This window comes from Dermacentor silvarum, chromosome 1, assembly GCF_013339745.2.
Source record: "Dermacentor silvarum isolate Dsil-2018 chromosome 1, BIME_Dsil_1.4, whole genome shotgun sequence".
Classification (NCBI taxonomy): Eukaryota; Metazoa; Arthropoda; class Arachnida; order Ixodida; family Ixodidae; genus Dermacentor; species Dermacentor silvarum.
This window is the reverse complement of record NC_051154.1, coordinates 53199745-53218539: the sequence shown is the minus strand read 5'-3', so window position 1 is coordinate 53218539 and position 18795 is coordinate 53199745. Positions and strand designations below refer to the sequence as shown.

The following is an 18795-nucleotide window of genomic DNA, read 5'->3' as shown; positions in this document are numbered from 1 at the left end:
AATACCATCTAAACAGCACTAATTTCGATTTCTTCACGGGAAATTGTCAAAAAAATTCGCTTCTTGCGAGTGTGCAGACGATTGCGCATCTTATATCTTAGTTGCAGCACTCAAATGCGTAAGGAAAGAAAAGGAGTTAAACAAATGGGGCGGTTAAGTTGGCCTCAGGGGGGGTTACAACCCCCAAACCCCCCCCCGTCGGTGCGCCACTGGTGCGAGTGAAATCGAGCGGGGGACGCGCGCTTTCATGGAGAGCGTACGCACGCACCAGGGCCGAAAACGAATGTGGATGCCCTTATACACCAAGCGTATAAGACAGCACTTAACCTCCCCAGGCACACGCCAAACAAGCGCCTCCTTCGGATGGGGGTACATAACGCGCTTTATGAGCTCACGGAAGCCCACCGCACAGCCCAAAATGGAGAGGTTGACCTCTACCACCACAGGACGGCACATCCTGGACAAACTAGGACTAAGCACGACCTCAGAGGAAAATAAGACACGTTCCTTACCATCAGACATACAGAACTGCCTCAGTATCCTCCCGCTGCCTAAAAACATGCACCCCGTGCATCACGAAGCGCGCAGGCAGGCCAGGGCAAGAACCCTCTACAAGCAACACCACGACGACCGCTTCACGGTGTGTCGATGCCGCTAGCTACCCACACAAACCGGCCTATGCTGTTAGTGTAGTGTCACATCAGCTTCGTAACACCACAGCAGCCATAATACAGGCACGCACGTCCCTAGAGGCGGAGGAGGCTGCCATAGCCCTGGCCATATCCACCACTGCTGCCGGGGCTATTCTTAGCGACCCAAAACTGCAGTCCGCAACTACTCCAAAGGTCGAGTTCATGAACCGGCAAGGAAAACTCTGAATCGTCAGACCCCCCTCATACCAATTACTCATCTGGGTGCCCGCGCACGCGGGCCATCCAGGCAACGAGTTGGCCCATTCCGTCGCTCGAGTAGCCGTCAACCGAGCCACGCCATCCGGTAACCTAGATAACGCCAGAGACCGATTGGTAGCATATCATGAGATCACCCTCCACTACCGCAAAATGCGGTTAACATATACTCCCCCACACAAATCCTTAACCAAATTCCAGCAAACTACCTGGCGCCAGCTTCTGGCACAAACCTCCCTCTCTCCAACTTTTCTTGCCCTGGTTCATCCAGGCCTATATCAACAGGAATGTACGCTCAGCAGTGCACCTAGAGCCAACTTTCAGCACATAATGTTCATATGCCCTGAGCTCCAGCCGCCCTCTGAGTCTCCCATCCACCGACGTTGAGAGATGAAAGACCACGGTGTCTAGCTCCAACCCAGCCGACCAAATACGGCTGGTGGACTGGGCTTTGAGGGTCGCCGAGGGCCACAAACTCCCGGCCACCCTACGCGCTCCTGAGCCCCCTCACAAGTAGTTCTAAGGCTCACGAACAATAAATGTTTACCACCACCGCATGGCGGAGAGCAAACGCGACTTCTTCCGTCGCGCGAAAGGCCGTGGGGGTATGGGAGGGGAGGGGAGGGGAGGGGGAGGAGGGGGGTGGGGGACACTGTGCTGAGGCACCAAATGCGTATCTTGCTGCCAGAGCCAGCCAGAGCAGCTTCATTTTTTTTTCTCCGGGTTGCTCCGCCCAATGCGTGACGCACTTCCGCCGCGCGTTCGTTTTACTCAGGCTGGACGCTTCTGGCTATCCGCGGTCTACCAGAACCAGCCAGAACGATTTTGGTCTCGCTGCTCTCGAGAAGTTCTCTGGCTAGCAGACGACAAAAAGAGGCGATGAGTGCTCGCCGCCATCTTTGTGGGGACTTGAAGGATTGCAACGCGGGCGCTTGGACTTTTACCTCGCTAATGGTTTGCGTTGAGCGCTACCGCGCGCCTCCCCTGCGGATGTGGTTTTGGCCTCAGTGAGCGCTCGCGTGCTCGTCGGTGCGGTACATGGATCGCTCATTGCATTACTTCTGGCGTTATCCTACTAGGATTCTAATGGCACGTACACACTAGCGGCAAAACGCGCGCGCCGCGAAACAGGTCTTTCTCTTGCCGCGGGAGGGATCGCTCCTGGACCGATTTCTTGTGGTTTGCCGCATGCCGCGGATGAAGGAGACCAATGAGAGCGACCCGCTTCCATGACGTGCGCGCGGATCCGCCCGACCGCTCGTTTCGTATGTACTCCAGTGTTAGCAGAAAACTCGTTTCGCACTATCGTCTGCACGCGTCAGCTCCTTAGTTCCGAGAAGGGGGGGGGGGGGTCTATGCTGTCACGTGACTGCCACAGCGGCGCGCCGCCGGTTGGTGTGGCCGCGCCCTGCCACAGCTGCGTTTTGCCACCGGCGGGGCGCCGCGCACGTTTTGTCGCAGCGGTATGGTGGAAAGGTTCCATCGCCAGCTGAAGACTACCCTGACGGCAACTTCAATTCACAGTTGGGTAGAGGCACTACCCCTGGTTTTATTGGGAATTAGGACAGCTCTGAAAGCGGACATTGGCTGCTGCTCGGCTGAACTCGTATATGGCACAACACTTCGCCTTCCGGGGAAGTTTGGCGCTGACAGTAAAAACGCAAACGCCAAGGCCAACAACGATTACGCCCTGTGACTGGGACATTATGAGCAAGCTACGCGCTGTCCCTCCGCGTCTGCCAGCACCGCGGCTTGTCCATGTCTACAGTGATCTCTCCTCCTGCTCTCACGTGTTTGTAAGGCACGATGCCGTACAGCGTCCACTCCAGCCCACGTATGATGGGCCGTTCAAGGGGGTGAAACGAGGAGAAAAGCACATCACGATCGACCGAGGTGGCCGTCACGACATGGTTTCGCTTGACCGCGTGAAGCCAGCGCACGTGGACAGCAACAGTGAAATGTGTGCATCATCTCGAGTCTTACAGCCACAAGAACTACTAGCAGACCAGATTGAACCGGCCCAACCAGTCGTCGAAAGATTCCACAGAGTGGACGGCGCACAAGACCTCCATTGCGAGTGAACTTACAAACCGCAGCTCATTGTTCACCCATTCACTGAGGGAGGGGGAGTAGTGTAGCGTCGCGAAACGACGCTTCCGTGTGCAATGCCAAGAGAACATGCACGAGGAACCATGGGATTTTCTTCATGAGCTTCAGAGTGAATAAAAGTTCAGTTGTTGTTGGGGACGCATGTTGCTTATACTCGCTTAGCTCAGCCTAGCAGCGCGTTCCAACAGCCCCAACCAAATGTACATACGCATTGTAACACGTCCACACGCATCGCGCACATTGCACACATTCGACGTCGCGCCTGACGTTGGAAGAGGAGGCGGCCCCAAACGATGCATGAGTTATTGCCGCGCTTTTTGTCATAGCAGTGCAGTGTTACTAGGTTGCCATCTTCAACACAGTTTGGCCACCGAAAGGGAACTTTGATTTATAGTCGTTAGTTTGCCATATCAGTGTATCAATCAGTCTTTCCTTTATAGGTTATATTTTCATTCCTTGCTCATTCTCAAAAGCAGACACACGAAAATGCGTTTTCCGGTACGTTAGCCCTTAAAACCTGCAGTGCAAAATCACTGGAAGCACCGAGCGCCTTCGTCCCGTCGTCTGCTCCACATGCCAGTGCCCTGACAGCTGCCGTTTGCAGCGCTGTTGCCAGCACATCCTGTTCGCCAGCACAGAACTTTCTTGAGGCCGGTTGTATGTCACCTTTTTTCCCCCATAATTTTTGTGTTCTTTGCCTATTTACATGATTTACACGACAATGTTAATGCACACAGCAAAATAACATCTGGAATATAACTACTGGAGTTCTGTGTCGTAGCTTGTCGTGGTGAGCTGTGTTCACGTGGTGCATTTGCAACGCAATTTCCGCTCTTTTTCTGCTTTATATACTACTTGATAGCACGAATGTGATCTGCCTCGTACAAGCGACGACCTTTCTCAAAAGGAGACAGACGAAAATGCATTTTCCGGTACGTCAGCCCTTAAAACCCGCAGTGCGCAATCACTGGAAGCACCGAGCGCCTTCGTCCCGTCGTCTGCTTCACATGCCAGTGCCCTGACAGCTGCCTTTCGCAGCGCTGTTGCCAGTCAAGGTTGAAGACTGGGCGTGTTGGTATAGCATACTAGAGGTTGGATTGCACAACATTTTTCACGAGACACACAGAACCACACACAACAGAGCGCTACTTGTAACTATTGATTTATCTCCTTGTCAACGGAATAAATACTGGAAGATACTCGGGGGGGGGGGGGGGGGGGAATCAGCGACAAAAACAAAAAAATAAACAGGGCCATCCACCAACACTAAGCCGGCTTTGTCACATGATCAACTTCTGTATTCTACATCGCAAAAAAGGAATGAGGATACAAAATTCCAGGTTAGCGCATAAGGAAATCTATTTCTTTTGCGCTGAGGGAGACGGATGGCATGCTTACGCACATACTTCCCACACGCGCGATCCCAGCAACTTCAATTATCTCTCGCGTCATTTGGCTGCCATCTTGGCTCACAATCTTGCATTTTTCAAATGGCTGACATCCGCAATCTTTACAATGTATCCCAAGGTGTCCGGCGACTGCTTTTGAAAAATTGTAATCATGCTCCTTAAATCTTTCGTTCAGTCATCGTCCAGTCTGTCTGATCTACTTTCTGCCACACTTAAGTGGAACGAATATACCACTCCCTCAGTGCAGTCGATGAACTTTGTGTTGTGTTTCACAGCCTTGTTTCTGTGTGGCACCCAGGTTTACCTTCGCACACATGCTCTGCAATTTTTCTGGTGCGGAAAACACCACTTTTACGTTGCATCTTTTACCAATTTTTCTTACACGGTGCGCGATCGAATGAATGTATGGCATCACTATTTTTTCACGTGTGCTTGAACCGCAGGGCTCCCTCACAGATAATGGTGCTCTGTTTCCGATTTCCTTGAGCAATGATTGTGCCACAGATACTAATACATGGAAAGAATAACCTGCCGCCGTGATCCTTCGTGTTTGCTCCCAAAAGCTGTCAGCAATGCTATGATGGCACGATTTTTGTAATGCGTTTTTGTAGGAAGACTTAACAATGGCTCGGTTTAAGACTTTCGAATGCGCGCTGTTTGTATTGCCGAAAGCAATGACTCCAGCCCAGACCTTGGCGGATGCGACAGCTGAATTCATGTGGATGAAGACGCTTTCACAGCTAAGAGCATCGATAAAGCGAAAGACCGCCTCTTCAATGGCTCCCGTCGACATACGAGGCGAGGTGACACTACCGGAACCCATCCAGGATGTTCTCTTGAGGGGACCAAAGTTTGCCATTCACCTAAGCTCTCACCACCTCTGAGTATCGTCACGCACGTCTCCAAGTTGGCACCGGAAAGTGAAACGGATCGCTGTTTGTCCGAAGGCATCGACGTGTTGGTGAGATGCAAACCACCTGAGAATGTTGTTCCTGGCAACAAAGCAGTGTTTTTCCTAAAGGAGCATTCGCTGGCTTTAGTTCCTGCGGATAAACAAGGAGGCTTCTTGGTGTTACCTAAGGAATTGTATTTATCGAAAGCAGGTGAAGCCATCAGAGCGACTGTGGACTGCCGCACCAGTGTCTGCTTGTCTAAAGTAAAAAATGAAGCTAAAAAGTTGTGTGCCAGATGGAAACTAGATAATCTGAATAAGTCAATTAATAAAAAAAGAAAATTAAGCTTACAAATGTTTTTCACAGCAAAGACCCATAAAGTGGACTGCCCGCTTAGGGTAATTGTCACTGCTAAAGACACCTGGCAGTTGCCGGTAGCCTCGTTCCTGCAGAACAGGTTAAAATTGCTGGAAGTCGATGACCCCTTCTTCATAAAAAATTCTGAGGAAGTTATTGCGTTCCTTCAAGGAATTTCTGACTAGGGGTATTTGGCCTACTCTTTTGTCGTCAAAGACTTATATTACTCTATTCCTCACAAGGAGCTCTTGCTGTGCATTGAACAATGTATTGACAATTACGGAAACGTTGCTTTTCAACATGATTCACAGATGCATGCGGGTGCCTTTTTAGAGTTGTTGTCCATGTATTTAAGAACCACTTACGTGTTTTGGAACAGAGACATTTTTCTTCAGAAACAAGGAATATGTATAGGTTCATCTATTGCACCAATTCTGAGCGACTTGTTCCTAGCCAACATTGACAGAACCCTGGAAGAGCGCCTCATGAATTCATGGGTTGCTTGTGTGTTCAGGTTTGTTGACGATTACTTAGTTCTAGTGGAAAATGATGAAAACAGGACTCAGTCGCCGTTGACCAGGGATTTATGCACACCCCCCTAACACCTCCCCAGGAGGATCTGGACACTCCCCACCCCCCCACCCCCCTCCCCCCTTTCAGACAGGCACTTATCCTGGAAAAAAATTACGCTGAACCCCTGTACTGTTTTAATTGCTTTAAGAAATATTTACTCTTTGCTGAGGTGGACGCTACGTGGCCTGATACCCGTGTCACACGGGCACGTTTGGAAGGCCTTTCAGTCGACGGCCTTCGAAACGCCGCAACTCTATCGACTCAAAGGAGTTGTCGTGCTGCTACACGGCACTTTTGAAAGGCCGTTGAGTGGTTCAGGAGTTTCTCGCAAAATTGTGTGGCGCTGCGGATCCTATTATCGTTTTCATGTCACCAAAAGTTAAACAACATTAAAACCACTTAAAAGCACTATAATTTCTTTTATGTTTGTTTATACGGCGATATGACGGCAGCCGGCAGCACATGGAGTAGAGGGAGAGTGTACTATGACAACATGGAGGAAGGAATGAACACAAGCATGTCGTTGTTGTCGAGAGTATGTACAGTTCGCACATATGAAGTGGCAAAAATACTTTATTGAATAATTAATAACACTAATATTATTTTTAGTATCAATTATTTATTTATTTTTAATATCATTTTTAGAGCATTGGTTTGATTTGTTCTTTTTAACCGTGAGTACGAGCACACTGAACGAGAGGGCATGTTCGCGCTGTTTCCGCTTCCGTTGCTCAAAGGCCATCGAGATTTCGATAAATTTGTAGGGTGCTCCGTTGACTCGATAGACTATTGACTCGGCAGCCTTTGAAACCGCCCGTGTAGCAGCTCGAACTTGACCTTTGAGTCAACTGACTATCGGTTGGAAGGCCTTCCAAACGCCCGTGTGACACGGGTATTAATTTTGAAGTCCAATTTTGATGTTCAGCGCGCAGACGACTGTGCTACACTGTGACCTGCAGGGAGCGGAGAATCTTTTCTTTGAAGTCGCGGTAAATGCTTGCGCGTGAATGAGATGCGATATTCATGTTTGGTCTTTCTGTTTTTCCATTTTTAAGTCAACATACTCGTATGCACAATACGTACAGTACGAGCACTACCCCTGTGCTCGTACTGTAAGTGGGTTAAGTTGACAATGTGGCATATTGCTCTCGTTATCGTTAAGCTCTGACTGACTAGACTGGGGAATGAGTAGAATTTACTGACGGGATCTTGGAGAGCTGGCTTCAAAGAAAGCACTGCTAATGCTTGCGTGCGAGGTCGAGAGTGAAAGAATGTTCCTTGCTTTGTCATCAGCTGCAATGAAGATACTGCTTCTTCCTGTAGGAATTGCTGCCGTTAAAAGAACCTTTTCCACCATGAACAGGTTCCACCATGAACAGGCTGTATAGAACAACCCCCGTAGCGGGTTGTGCTATGCATATATGCACCAAACCAAACCAATATGATATGAACCAAGAAACCACGTCGGGTATTGTAGATATGTGTGGGGTGACACGGTATAATTGTGTAATTTGTGTAGTCCCAACTTTTTTTTTTAATAATTATTATTTCAATTAGGTTTCTTGACCTAAATCTAGGTCTGGGCTCGAGTCATTGCTGTTGGCAATACGAACCGCGTGCAAATAAACCTCTTTTGCCATTCGAATCAGCGTATTCGAAAGCCATTGTTAAGTCTTGCTACAAAAACACGTTACAAAAATCGTGCCATCATAGCATAGCTGACAGCTTTTGGGAGCAAACACACAGGCTCACGGCGGCAGGTTATCCTTTCCATGTATTGGTATCTGTGGCACAATCATTGCTCAAATTGCTCAAGGAAATCGGAACCAGGGCACCATTATCTGTGAGGGAGCCCTGCGGTTCAAGCACACATGAAAAAATAGTGGTGATGCCATACATTCATTCGATCGCACACCGTGTAAGGAAAATTGGTAAAAGATGCAACGTAAAAGTGGTGTTTTCCACACCAGAAAAATTGCAGAGCATGTGTGCGAAGGTAAACCCGGGTGCCACACAGAAACGAGGCTGTGAAACACAACACAGAAAGAAATTCGTCGACTGCACTGAGGGAGTGGTATATTTGTTCCGCTTAAGTGCGGCAGAAAGTACATCGGACAGACTGAATGATGTCTGAACGAAAGATTAAAGGAGCATGATTATGTTTCAAAAGCAGTCGCCGGACACCTTGGGATACATCGTAGAGATTGCGGATGTCGGCCATTCTTTGAAAAATGCAAGATTGTGAGCAAAGATGGCAGCCAAATGACACGAGAGATAAAGCCACTGAGATTGCGCGTGTGGGAAGTCTGTGCGTAGGCAGGCCATCCGTTTCCCTCATTTCAAAAGAAATAGATTTCCTTAGGGCCTATACTCGCTCAATCCGCCCGTCCGCTCCGCACGCATCCGCCCTCTTGCAGACTGGGGTGGACGGCCAAAAGGGGGATCGCGTCGAAAAACTCGGTGTACGTTGAATTCACACGAGCGGATTGCACACGCACTCTGATTGGATGACCCGGTCTGTTGACAGCTGGTAACCATTCCGCGGAGCAAAGTGGTCAAGGTTGGCAACTACCTTTGACAGAAGACGAAACTGGCATATTTTTGCAGATGCGACTTCAAGTTTCCGCGTCATGGTGAAAATGCAACTCTAGGCTGTCCCATTCTGTTCTGCAGCCGCATGTGTTGCATTGGCGTCGTCATGCTTGTTCGAAGCACCGCACAGTCATCTTACCTGCGGCACCTTTTAAAAATGTATTGCAATCGCATCAGGTCACAACATGGGACGTATTCTCAGACGATCATTCTCAGTGCGCGCTGCCTTGGCTGGTTGAGCAACACCTCTCGAATCATTCAACGTTATGCGAAAGCGATAGTATCGCTTAGCGATTCTACCGAAATCCCCGTGTTCGGCGTGGTGGCGCAGTTTTTGTAGTGCTAGTGACAGTTTGCAATTACACATAACACACGCACAACTGTCACGGATTACAGCTGCACAGGTCGACAAGACACCCCTCTTTACTATTCAGCACGCGTGTGAGGCTCCGAGTACAGCTTGCTGATATGCTTGCATTTGCTTGTTCATGCTTGTTTTTTCACTCTGTCAATTTTAATGGTGTGCAAAGCACTTGGATGCATGAAATGCCTTTTCCTTTTTTTTTTGCATATATAAAACCACCAAATACGAAGTGTGGCATGAAACATGCCTCTTAGAAATATAACACTTGCTGCTTCTAAGCTTTCCAAGCAAAACAAAACCTTAGAAGATCTGCTCCATCATGGATGAAGTTCTCACCGTGTGTAAAAAGGTTGTGTATAAGTGGTTAACTTGACGCAGCAAGGAATTGAAGGTTAAGCAGCAAGTGTACAATTCATTATGACTGGCATAAAAGCTATGTACGCATAGTCACCTTATGCAGATACATACTCATGAGATGTTTTCAAGCAGATTTTTTTGAAAGCAAATAATAATTTATGTTGCTGACAAGATAACTTATTTTGGGTGAAATCAAACAATTACATTCTTTCTTCTCAGCCTGGGTGGACTATCTGTTGCCCCTTTACTACTTAGAGAGAGAGAAAGCTCTTTATTGAAAATGCAGTGTGTTCAAGCAAGCATATTTTCGCCTACATGCTACTCTGCAGCGAATGGGACAAAGAAGAAGGCCCTAGAAAAGGGTGAGCAGAAGAAAAAAAAATGCAGCTCGTGTCATGTTATCAGCAGTAAAGTAAGTGTTCGAGGTGATGAAGGTAGGACGGCGAATGCAAAAGAAAATAAGATCAGTCTTGATGAGACGATGTGTGTGAGTCATAGTTTAGACAGCAAACAAATTGACTCAATACATTAAAGCAATAAGTCGAGGGCTTTGTGCTGTTTTGATGGGCAAGGCCAGGAACCCAACATCCGTGTCAATGTCAAGGGGCCTTGGTCGAGCTTTTCCATGTTCATTTTATATCGATGTCGCTTGTCTCTATAAGCTGGGCACTCAAGCAAGATGAGCTCTAGAGATTGCACGGCGCCACAGATGTGACAACATAGATTTGTGGTCTGGCCATTGTGAAAAAGAAGATTGTTCATGTATGCAGCATTCAGTCAAAGCCGGTGAAACAGGGTCTCCAGATGCCTTGGTAACATTGTGGTAGTGTTGATGTTGAACAAAATCTTGCAATTTCCTAAAGCTGAAGACCATCTTCAACGCCGTTCATTGAGTACATATTGCTTCGCTATAGCTGAAGCCTCACTTTTAGTGAAAAACACTTTGTAACGAAGAAGTGCCAGTTAGCCAGGTGCATCTCCGGCGTATGAAATACGACGAAGTGCCAGTACTGTTGTACCAGTACTGGCAAAACCAGCGCTGTTTCGCACGGGGCTTGTCCTGACTGCTCGCAGGGTTCTGACTGCCGCACCGAGTTCGACCTCTCAGTCCTGTCAATAAACACCTTGACAACTTTTATAAATTTTATGTGATCATGTCCTTTGGGGGCTGCCCCATCTGCCTTTTCATTACCTATTATACTGCAATTATACCTAATTCAGCATTTCCACAATGTAAAACACATTACCAAAGTGCACAAAAATTAAGCAGTACCATAATAGGCATGCTCCCTCTCTCAACCATGGCAGCAAACAAAGATGATCGACTTGAGACCGTTTGATACTACCAGCATCATGCATGCGTGTTCTATATATTGGATGCAGATGACAAGTGAACTATTGTAAGCTCTACTCAGGTTATTTTAGTGAGTTGGGCATGGGCTGCGCATTGTCTTTGTATTTATGTAGCAACAACCTAGCTAGCTGATGTACAGCCAGATTTTAGGAAAATGAAAAAATGCATACTATAACAAACAGCTGTCCAGTACCTGTATTTTATTTGACAGCAAACCAAGATTATTAAGTTGCTTAACTTTGCAGTGAGCTCAGTGATCGCTCGTGGTGTGAAAAGGTTGATGTAGTAAGTGGTCTTGTTTTTGTCTTTCTTAATTAGTAGCTGCTTTAAGATGCACATGACAATGAAATGAAGGCTCATATGGTGGAAGACAGGCCCTTACAATAAGTCAGCAAATATATACTGCTATTTTTTATTTTCATAACAAACCAACAAATAATTCCTTTGGTTCAGCTTTGTAAATAGTGTGCAAGGTGTTCTGCATAAAACTACAAGATTCGTGTGCTCCATAATCTATTCACTATTCAAGTAGCCAAATGAATGGTACCCCCATGAGCACCGTGAAAGAAATCACTGAAATTTGCAGTCAAGATGCCACAGTGGCTGAGCCTCTCTACCAAACATAAAATTGTTCCACAAGAAAACAATACTGGTGAATTAGGTATGCATTCACATGTACTCTTCAAGTTCGCACATCACAAGTAATCTTTCATTCCTTATATTGCTCACCATTGTGCATACTTTATTCCAGTGCTGTGTGTGCAGTAAAATAACTTCACAAATCAAAGCTGTGGTTTTTCAGTACACTCAAAGCAACTTTGCGTGTGGCATTGGCATTCCAGTTAATTTTGTGCTTCAATGGATAAAGCGACGTTTTGTTAAGAAACTTACTAGAACGCCAGTGCATTTCTCTGCAAAGTTCGGGAGTTAATATCTCGAAACTGGTGTCATCCCAAGAATTCGTTCCAAGTGCTGCCTTGCAAACTTCACGGCTACAATTTGTAAATTGCAATATTGGCCATCAGGTAATTAGTTAAAAACTTAATTAGTGATTTTTATGAATTATTAGATTATGCATTTTAATTTCTTGCGCAAGTAATGTCCGCCTCTTCGAGTAGACTAGCTCATTAACTAGAATCGGGCTATCTGCCACAGGCAACCTTTTATAAATTTTCAAAGTGTTCACTGAAACACCCTGTATATATATATATATATATATATCATAAGAAGCCAACATAAAAAGACACCGAGGACAGCATAGGGGAAATTACATGTACTTATGGATTTAAATAAAAAAATGATAAATTATGTAAATGAATGTGGATGAAAAAACTGGCCACAGATGAGGCACGAACCCACGTCTTGGCATTATGCGTGTGATGCTCTTGGCAATTAAGGTACCGCAGCACCGTCTTCCCATCCACCTTCTGAGGTGAGGTATGTTTATCTACTAGAACTAAACCTGGGAGTGTTAGCCAGCACCACACCTCACGGCCTTGACGGCGGATGTGGAACATTGTTTTTTGGAACACGGGCGTCATGTGTGATGAGGGAACTTCGTAGACGTTCGTGAGCGTCCTGATCGGCATGCACGATCCAGCCATCCGGTGGCGCAGAGCTTAACCAGCCAAATACAGAGCTAATATTCCTGTAACCGAGTGTAAAACATTTTAAAAATATAAAAAGACGTGTTCAAGATTACGCTCCTCCCAAAAATTTGAGCCAGCAGCAAAGTAGAAAAAACTTGGTTACTGCTATATTAGCTGTGTATTTGATTGAGCTTTGTGCCACCAGGTGGCTGGCACCGTGCAAGCAGTTCATGTTTGCACCTCCTTTCATCACGTAAAACGTGGTAAAATGGCCACTAGTGTGTGCATTTACCTGAATACCGGACACGCTACACTATGTTGTGGCAATCCTTCGACGTGAAGTGACAGCCGCAAACGCATAGATGCTGGTGCCGTTTGGATACCGACAGTCCGATGCGCTGAAGCCACTCCGTTCGTCTGCTGCCTTGCAGCGGGGCACGATATCGCAGCTTGACATGTCGCCGATCGCTACGTTTGCAGCCCACAACGCAACAAGGGCGAACCGTGGTGCTCGCGAAAAGAAAGAACAAGACCCTGTCCGACAGCGCAGCTCTCGCCGACACGGAGCACGTTTTAACACAAGCAGACGACACTTGCTGTGGGCCGGAAGTGCTTTTAGTGTAGTGATACATGTCCTTGTCATTCTCTTTCTGTTATTTTCTTTTTATAGAAACAAATTAACTGGCATCTAAACTATTACGAACATTTGTTCACCATAATGTTGGAAAAACGCGCCCTGGGCAGCCAATCGGATAGCTGGACCAGTGACGTGTTGTGGTCAAATCGCGTCACTTGGTCACAAAACTCAGGCAATTGGCGTGCTGCGATCGGTAGCGATGTACCTTTTTAAAACCTTATAATAAATTACACGCTTTACGTGGAGCGCTTAGATGCGTCAATGATCAGAAGGACCTACTCTAATGACTCGGTATGTTTGTGGAAAATCGTCAAAATCGTTTCAGGGTTTCTTTAAGCTAAGGTACAGAAGGAAGATGGTGGCAAGACAGATGAAGTATGCATGCACTCTAAGCGTGCTTAAGTCTGTCTCTTCAAAGCACACCATTTATGCACTGTGTGCAGATTTAATTGTGGCAGCTTGTCATGCAAAACTGGCGCGTCATGACGTAAATGCAGCACAGAGCACTAAAGTGCGAGAAGAAAATAGGTGTGTGGTTTGAGGAAGTATTAACACAAGCACTGACTGCTAAGTGTTAGTAGCTGGTAGCCAGCACCTGTGTTTGTACTTCTTTCTGCTAACCGCATGCCTATTTTCATCTCTTACTTAAGTGCTTTGCACAGCATTTTCATCGTGAACTTCGACCAACTTGCTAAATTGGTTATCCTAAAGCTGTCACTGTAAACTGTATCCAAATTGCGATTTTTGCCATACATAAACTGAAAGTCTCAAATGCTGCAGACCTGTACAGATACACGAAAGACATGTTAGCCAGCGTATAAAAATACAGCTCACACATGTAGGTGAGGCTGTGAGACAGTTCTCTTGGTGCATCCACTTACTGCCAAAGTTATTTAGTGGGAAGCAATTGGGAGTTTGGGCTGTTGCTAAAGAAAAGTTTGTCTTCCGTAAAGCTACTTGGTGTCGTACTATAGGCATGCCTGTCAACTCTCAAAAGTTTCTTAAAAGCTTATGAATTTGGGCTCATTCCACAATTTTACTAATATTGCGTCATGTTTTATTTATTTATTTTTTAAAGTTCTGTTTGCAAAATGTTTTAAAGGTGTAAGACGGGAGTGGCACACGATTGTAGGAGTGTGCAAATATTTGACACTTTTGAATAACGATTCAAATAGTGTCCTTATTCGATTAAGTCTTCGAATTGAATAGTCACCTTTCCTAAATGCGAATATTTTTCGAATAGTTTTCAAACGTTTCATAAAGTCAACTGCGCCCAAGTAAACATAAAGTTCGAGCAGAAGTATAGTAAATGTTTACCTCCACAAGCATAGTATAGACGGTTTCATGCTCGCGATAACAGCAGCGAACGTGCCTCCTCCAAGAAACTTCCGGTCATGTGCCTTATCAGTCTGCTATGTGTTAACGCATGGTAGCTTCTTTGCCAGTTACATTTAGCAGCTACGTCAGTGGGCAAAACCGGAAGCAGTGCAGGTCCTATGTTTGTAAAAGGGTCTATAGGCATCAAACATGAGAACTTGCATAGTGGAGCAAGCTGCGTCACTTAGGTAGCAATACTTTACAGGCTGTACAGCAATCATTTGCAATATCTTAAGAGCCCTGTGCATGAAGAAACTACTTGTTTGCTCCTAATGCTCCATTTGTGCTTTTAATAAACAATGCTTCATAATGCATTATGTAATGACAGCAACGTGCTAACTTTAAGAAAACTGGGATGTGAACATGATTTTAGGGTCATTGTGATAATGGCTATTCATTATTCGAAAACTATTCGAAAAGTAGTTGATTCGTTTCTGGGCTCTATTCAATTCATATTCAATTCGGTCTCAAAAGTTGCTACATATTTGCACACCCCTACACAATTGCAAAAAAAAAGCATATAAAGTAAAACTTCTACAGGTAGTGGTTATAGTGTTGGGCTGCTGAGCACGAGGTCACGGGATCGAATCCATGCCAAGGCGGCCGCATTTCGATGGGTGCAAAATGCGAAAACACCCATGTACTTAGATTTAGGTGCACGGTAAAGAACCCCAGGTGGTCCAAATTTCTGGAGTCCCCCACTACGGCGCGCCTCATAATCAGATCGTGGTTTTGGCACGTAAAACCGAAATTTTTTTTTACTTCTACAGGTACCTTCACCGCCCTCGTGTAACAGTGCAAGACACCATATGCCAGACAGGTACATGCTTTAAACGAGTTTATTTAGACAACTTCCTGAAGCAAGCCAAATCAGCAACAGTAATGTCGCTGATAAAGTAACTGTGATATAAAAAAGTCTGCTGTTCGAAGTTTATGCATCTGTTTTCCTCAAAACATGCGTGTTCATTCATTGTATTTCGGCATTATGGTACATTATATATAGCATGTACAAAATGCTGGGGGCACAGACTAAAAGAAAAACCCAACCTAACCCCCCGGCCCCCCCCCCCCCCCCCCCCCAAAAAAAAAAAAAAAGTGCCACTGTTTTCTTGTCATGTCTGTGGGATCTTTACAAATCTTAAGGTTCGCAGATTGGTAGGCATATGGCACTTCGCTTCTAAGTCATTCTGCATATTTTTGGACCCAGCTGTGCACTCGCATGGGGGCGCAATGCAGAAGTGTTCATGCATGCACTCCAAAGATTGGGGAGCATCTTGTAAAGAGCTGCAGGTGGTTACAATTAATCTGGGTCCTGTCCTTGTGATGTCTGTAATAGTCCATGTGTTGCTTTGAAATGTTACTCATCATTCAATGAATGGGCATTCATAAGGATGATAGAACTATGTTACCGGTACTTCCAGCTTTTCTCATGCTAGCCAAATCATTCCACGCAGGCACCTGAGTGGGCATCATAGACTAGTGTGCACATGAAGTTGTCGAGTGTGAAGGCTTTGGTGATATTGTTTTACTGTTTCCGAACACACCACTTTTCCCTGACTATATTTACCCCCGCAGCCCACTGTGTGCTTGCGCTGATGTAAGAGACCAGTTTTTGAACTAGTGCATGGGATTTTCTAGGTTATAACAAAATTATTGTTAAAGGGACACTAAAAAGAAAAAGAAAATTAAGCTGTATTAGTAGATTGTTTTTGTGCAACAGCAAAAAAAAGCTGCTCTTACCACGGGAGGAGGCTTGACAAGCCACCAAAGATACAGAAACGAAATAACGGATGACATCACCGCCTTGAAGTATCTGTACCTGCTCAGACCCAATTAAGTGTTTATCAGTAAAGGTGAACTACGTTGTATTCTAAAGGATACAAGGACCGAAATTGTCAAGTTTCGAGGATACTTACTATGCCACAATGGCCTAAATATCAGAAGATACAAAACATCCACGATGTCACAGTGACATATCACGGTGCTGGAGCTTCTGCACAAAATTTGAAAATTAAGTTTGATCTTGATTTTCTTTTTTATCAATAAACCTGTTACCACAAAATAGTTAAAATAGACTTGTCATACCTTGTCAGTCTAAATTGATTTACTGTTTCCTTATAGTGTCCCTTTAAAACAGCCTACACTAAGCAAGGTTGTTTTAATATTTCCACCATGAATTTGAAATGTCTTCTTTCATGTGCTTGTCTTTGTGGCGTTGTTTTGAAAGTGTTCATCTGGCCAATAGTTCCTTTCTTGTGATTTCAGGTGCGCTCCGTGGAGCAGACAAATCAAGAGACAACAAAAGAGCGTGTCATTGTGATCCACCAGCTTCTGAACGACTTGTACAAGCAGTTTGGACAGCCACTACCATATTTGGAATTCGTAATTCACCCGCAGTCATTCGGCAAGACATGTGAAAATATATTTCGCCTGTCGCTCTTAATCGAGGGCCACGCCCGCATAAAAAACGATGAGAGCAACCTGCTGGTGGTGGAGCCCATCTTTAAAAACACTAGCACCCAGCGTGAGGCCAATGAAAATGTCTTCGTAATGACCTTGGATTTCAAAAAGTGGCAAGGCGCAGTCGAGGCATTGAAGATCACTAAGCCAGTGATTCTGAATTGATGTTATTTATTGGTAACTTACATTTTAAATAAAGTTGTGTGTTTATTCCTTGTAATTAATGGAAACATTGAATTATGAAATATGTTTAAAGAACAATTTTTCTCAACGTATGGCAGTAAAGCAAGTGTAAAGTAGAAAATAATGCACACATGTGCCAAAAACCAGCAGTAGGCAATGGAATAAGCAAATGTATACGACTTGTTCACGCCAAGCAGTGCAAAGGAAACTGTGATAGATTCACTCTATGAAACTTTGCAGTAGTTTTTTGAACTAGTTTTAAGTGTGGTTTAATGGACTACACATCTCTCGCAATGTCAACAAAAGTGCATTCCTTGTTTTTCCTTTAACTTTTTCTATTCGAATCTCTTTAATGTACGGTCAAGAGATAATTCCATAGGTAGAATTGCTAAAATATCTGTAATTTATACAGAAAAGCTTAATTGGCATTCACACACAGTATACCATGTCAAAAGGAGCATGTGTTGTTGGATTGTTGTGAAAAGTCAGCAGCAGTCTTTTCGGAATGCACAGGGACTCTGTGATGATTTATTGCACCTATGTCTGCCCCATTTTTTTAGTTTTGTTGCAGGTAATTCTCCGAGGGTCCTGCTTGCTAATTGCGCCCTCTTCTGTTAGAACACGAGGCATCACATTTGTCTTGGTCGTTTAAATTTTGTAGTGAACTACATTTGGTTTCGTATAGTGATAGTCCAAACATTTCTGAACATCTGTTTCTCCCCGGAGATGCTCCTACTTCAATGTGCTCATTCGTGAGCCGGCCACATGTTTTGATAATCAGTGGTCTCGACTACACTGTCCCCAGGTAATTTTTATGTAGAAGCTCTCGGAACTGTTACAAATAATGATCTGTGATGTGGTTTTCCCAAATGCAGTGGCTCCTACAGTAAGTGTTCAATTTGATGTATTTCATAAAAATGCTAAACTTGCTATTAGATAACTAAATGGCTTGTTAGAAGACCACCTTGAGAGCCTTCAAATAAATGCTGTGATAGCCACAGATGCTTCTGTCAGTGAAGATAAGGCAGGAGTAAGCATTTTTTAACCATAAAATGGGTCTTTTCTCTTCAACTGCCTGACTTCACGCCGATATTCCAGGTAGAGTTATTGATGACCATTCTAGCACTGCAAGAACTTCCCACGTCTATTCAGCTGATATGTTAACTGACTCCCTGTCCGTTTGTTCTGTTAATGGCAAATTCATCTACCATTCTCGGCTAATTTTATTCATCTATTCCCCAACACTTGTGTTTTGTCCGTTTGGTATGGGTACACAGGCTTAACCTTAACTCGTGATGGCATCCCTTAAGGTCCTGAGGGTCCTACAACTTCCAGGATATATCACTGCTGCAAGATTTAGAAAATTTTCTGCTCATGAGAAACGTGCAGAATCATACATCCTAAACAACACTTATTGTCAGCACTTGAGATTCCCCTGGCACAGTGGATGGTGTTGCAAAAGAAAAATTTGCAAATTACATTTACTAGATTGCATTGTTGAATGCCGCTGCTTCATTTTTATTCACACTGGTTTGCTTTGGCTCCTTTCTTTGTATGTTATTGCAGTGTAGAACTTTTCTTTGTAGAATGTAATAGGTTTACAATTCAAAGTAAACAACATCTAGAAGGTCCA

General features: G+C 45.0%; 1 protein-coding gene across 1 annotated transcript in view; it reads left to right on the top strand.

Annotated features, from left to right (window-relative positions):
* The window catches only part of LOC119463304 (non-structural maintenance of chromosomes element 4 homolog A-like), a 55561-nt gene extending 36766 nt beyond the window's left edge, over nt 1-18795 (top strand). Inside the window, exon 2 of the mRNA XM_037724125.2 lies at nt 16785-18795. Coding sequence (XP_037580053.1) covers nt 16785-17144 — 360 coding nt within the window. The 3' untranslated portion in view covers nt 17145-18795. The remainder of the gene's footprint in view (nt 1-16784) is intronic.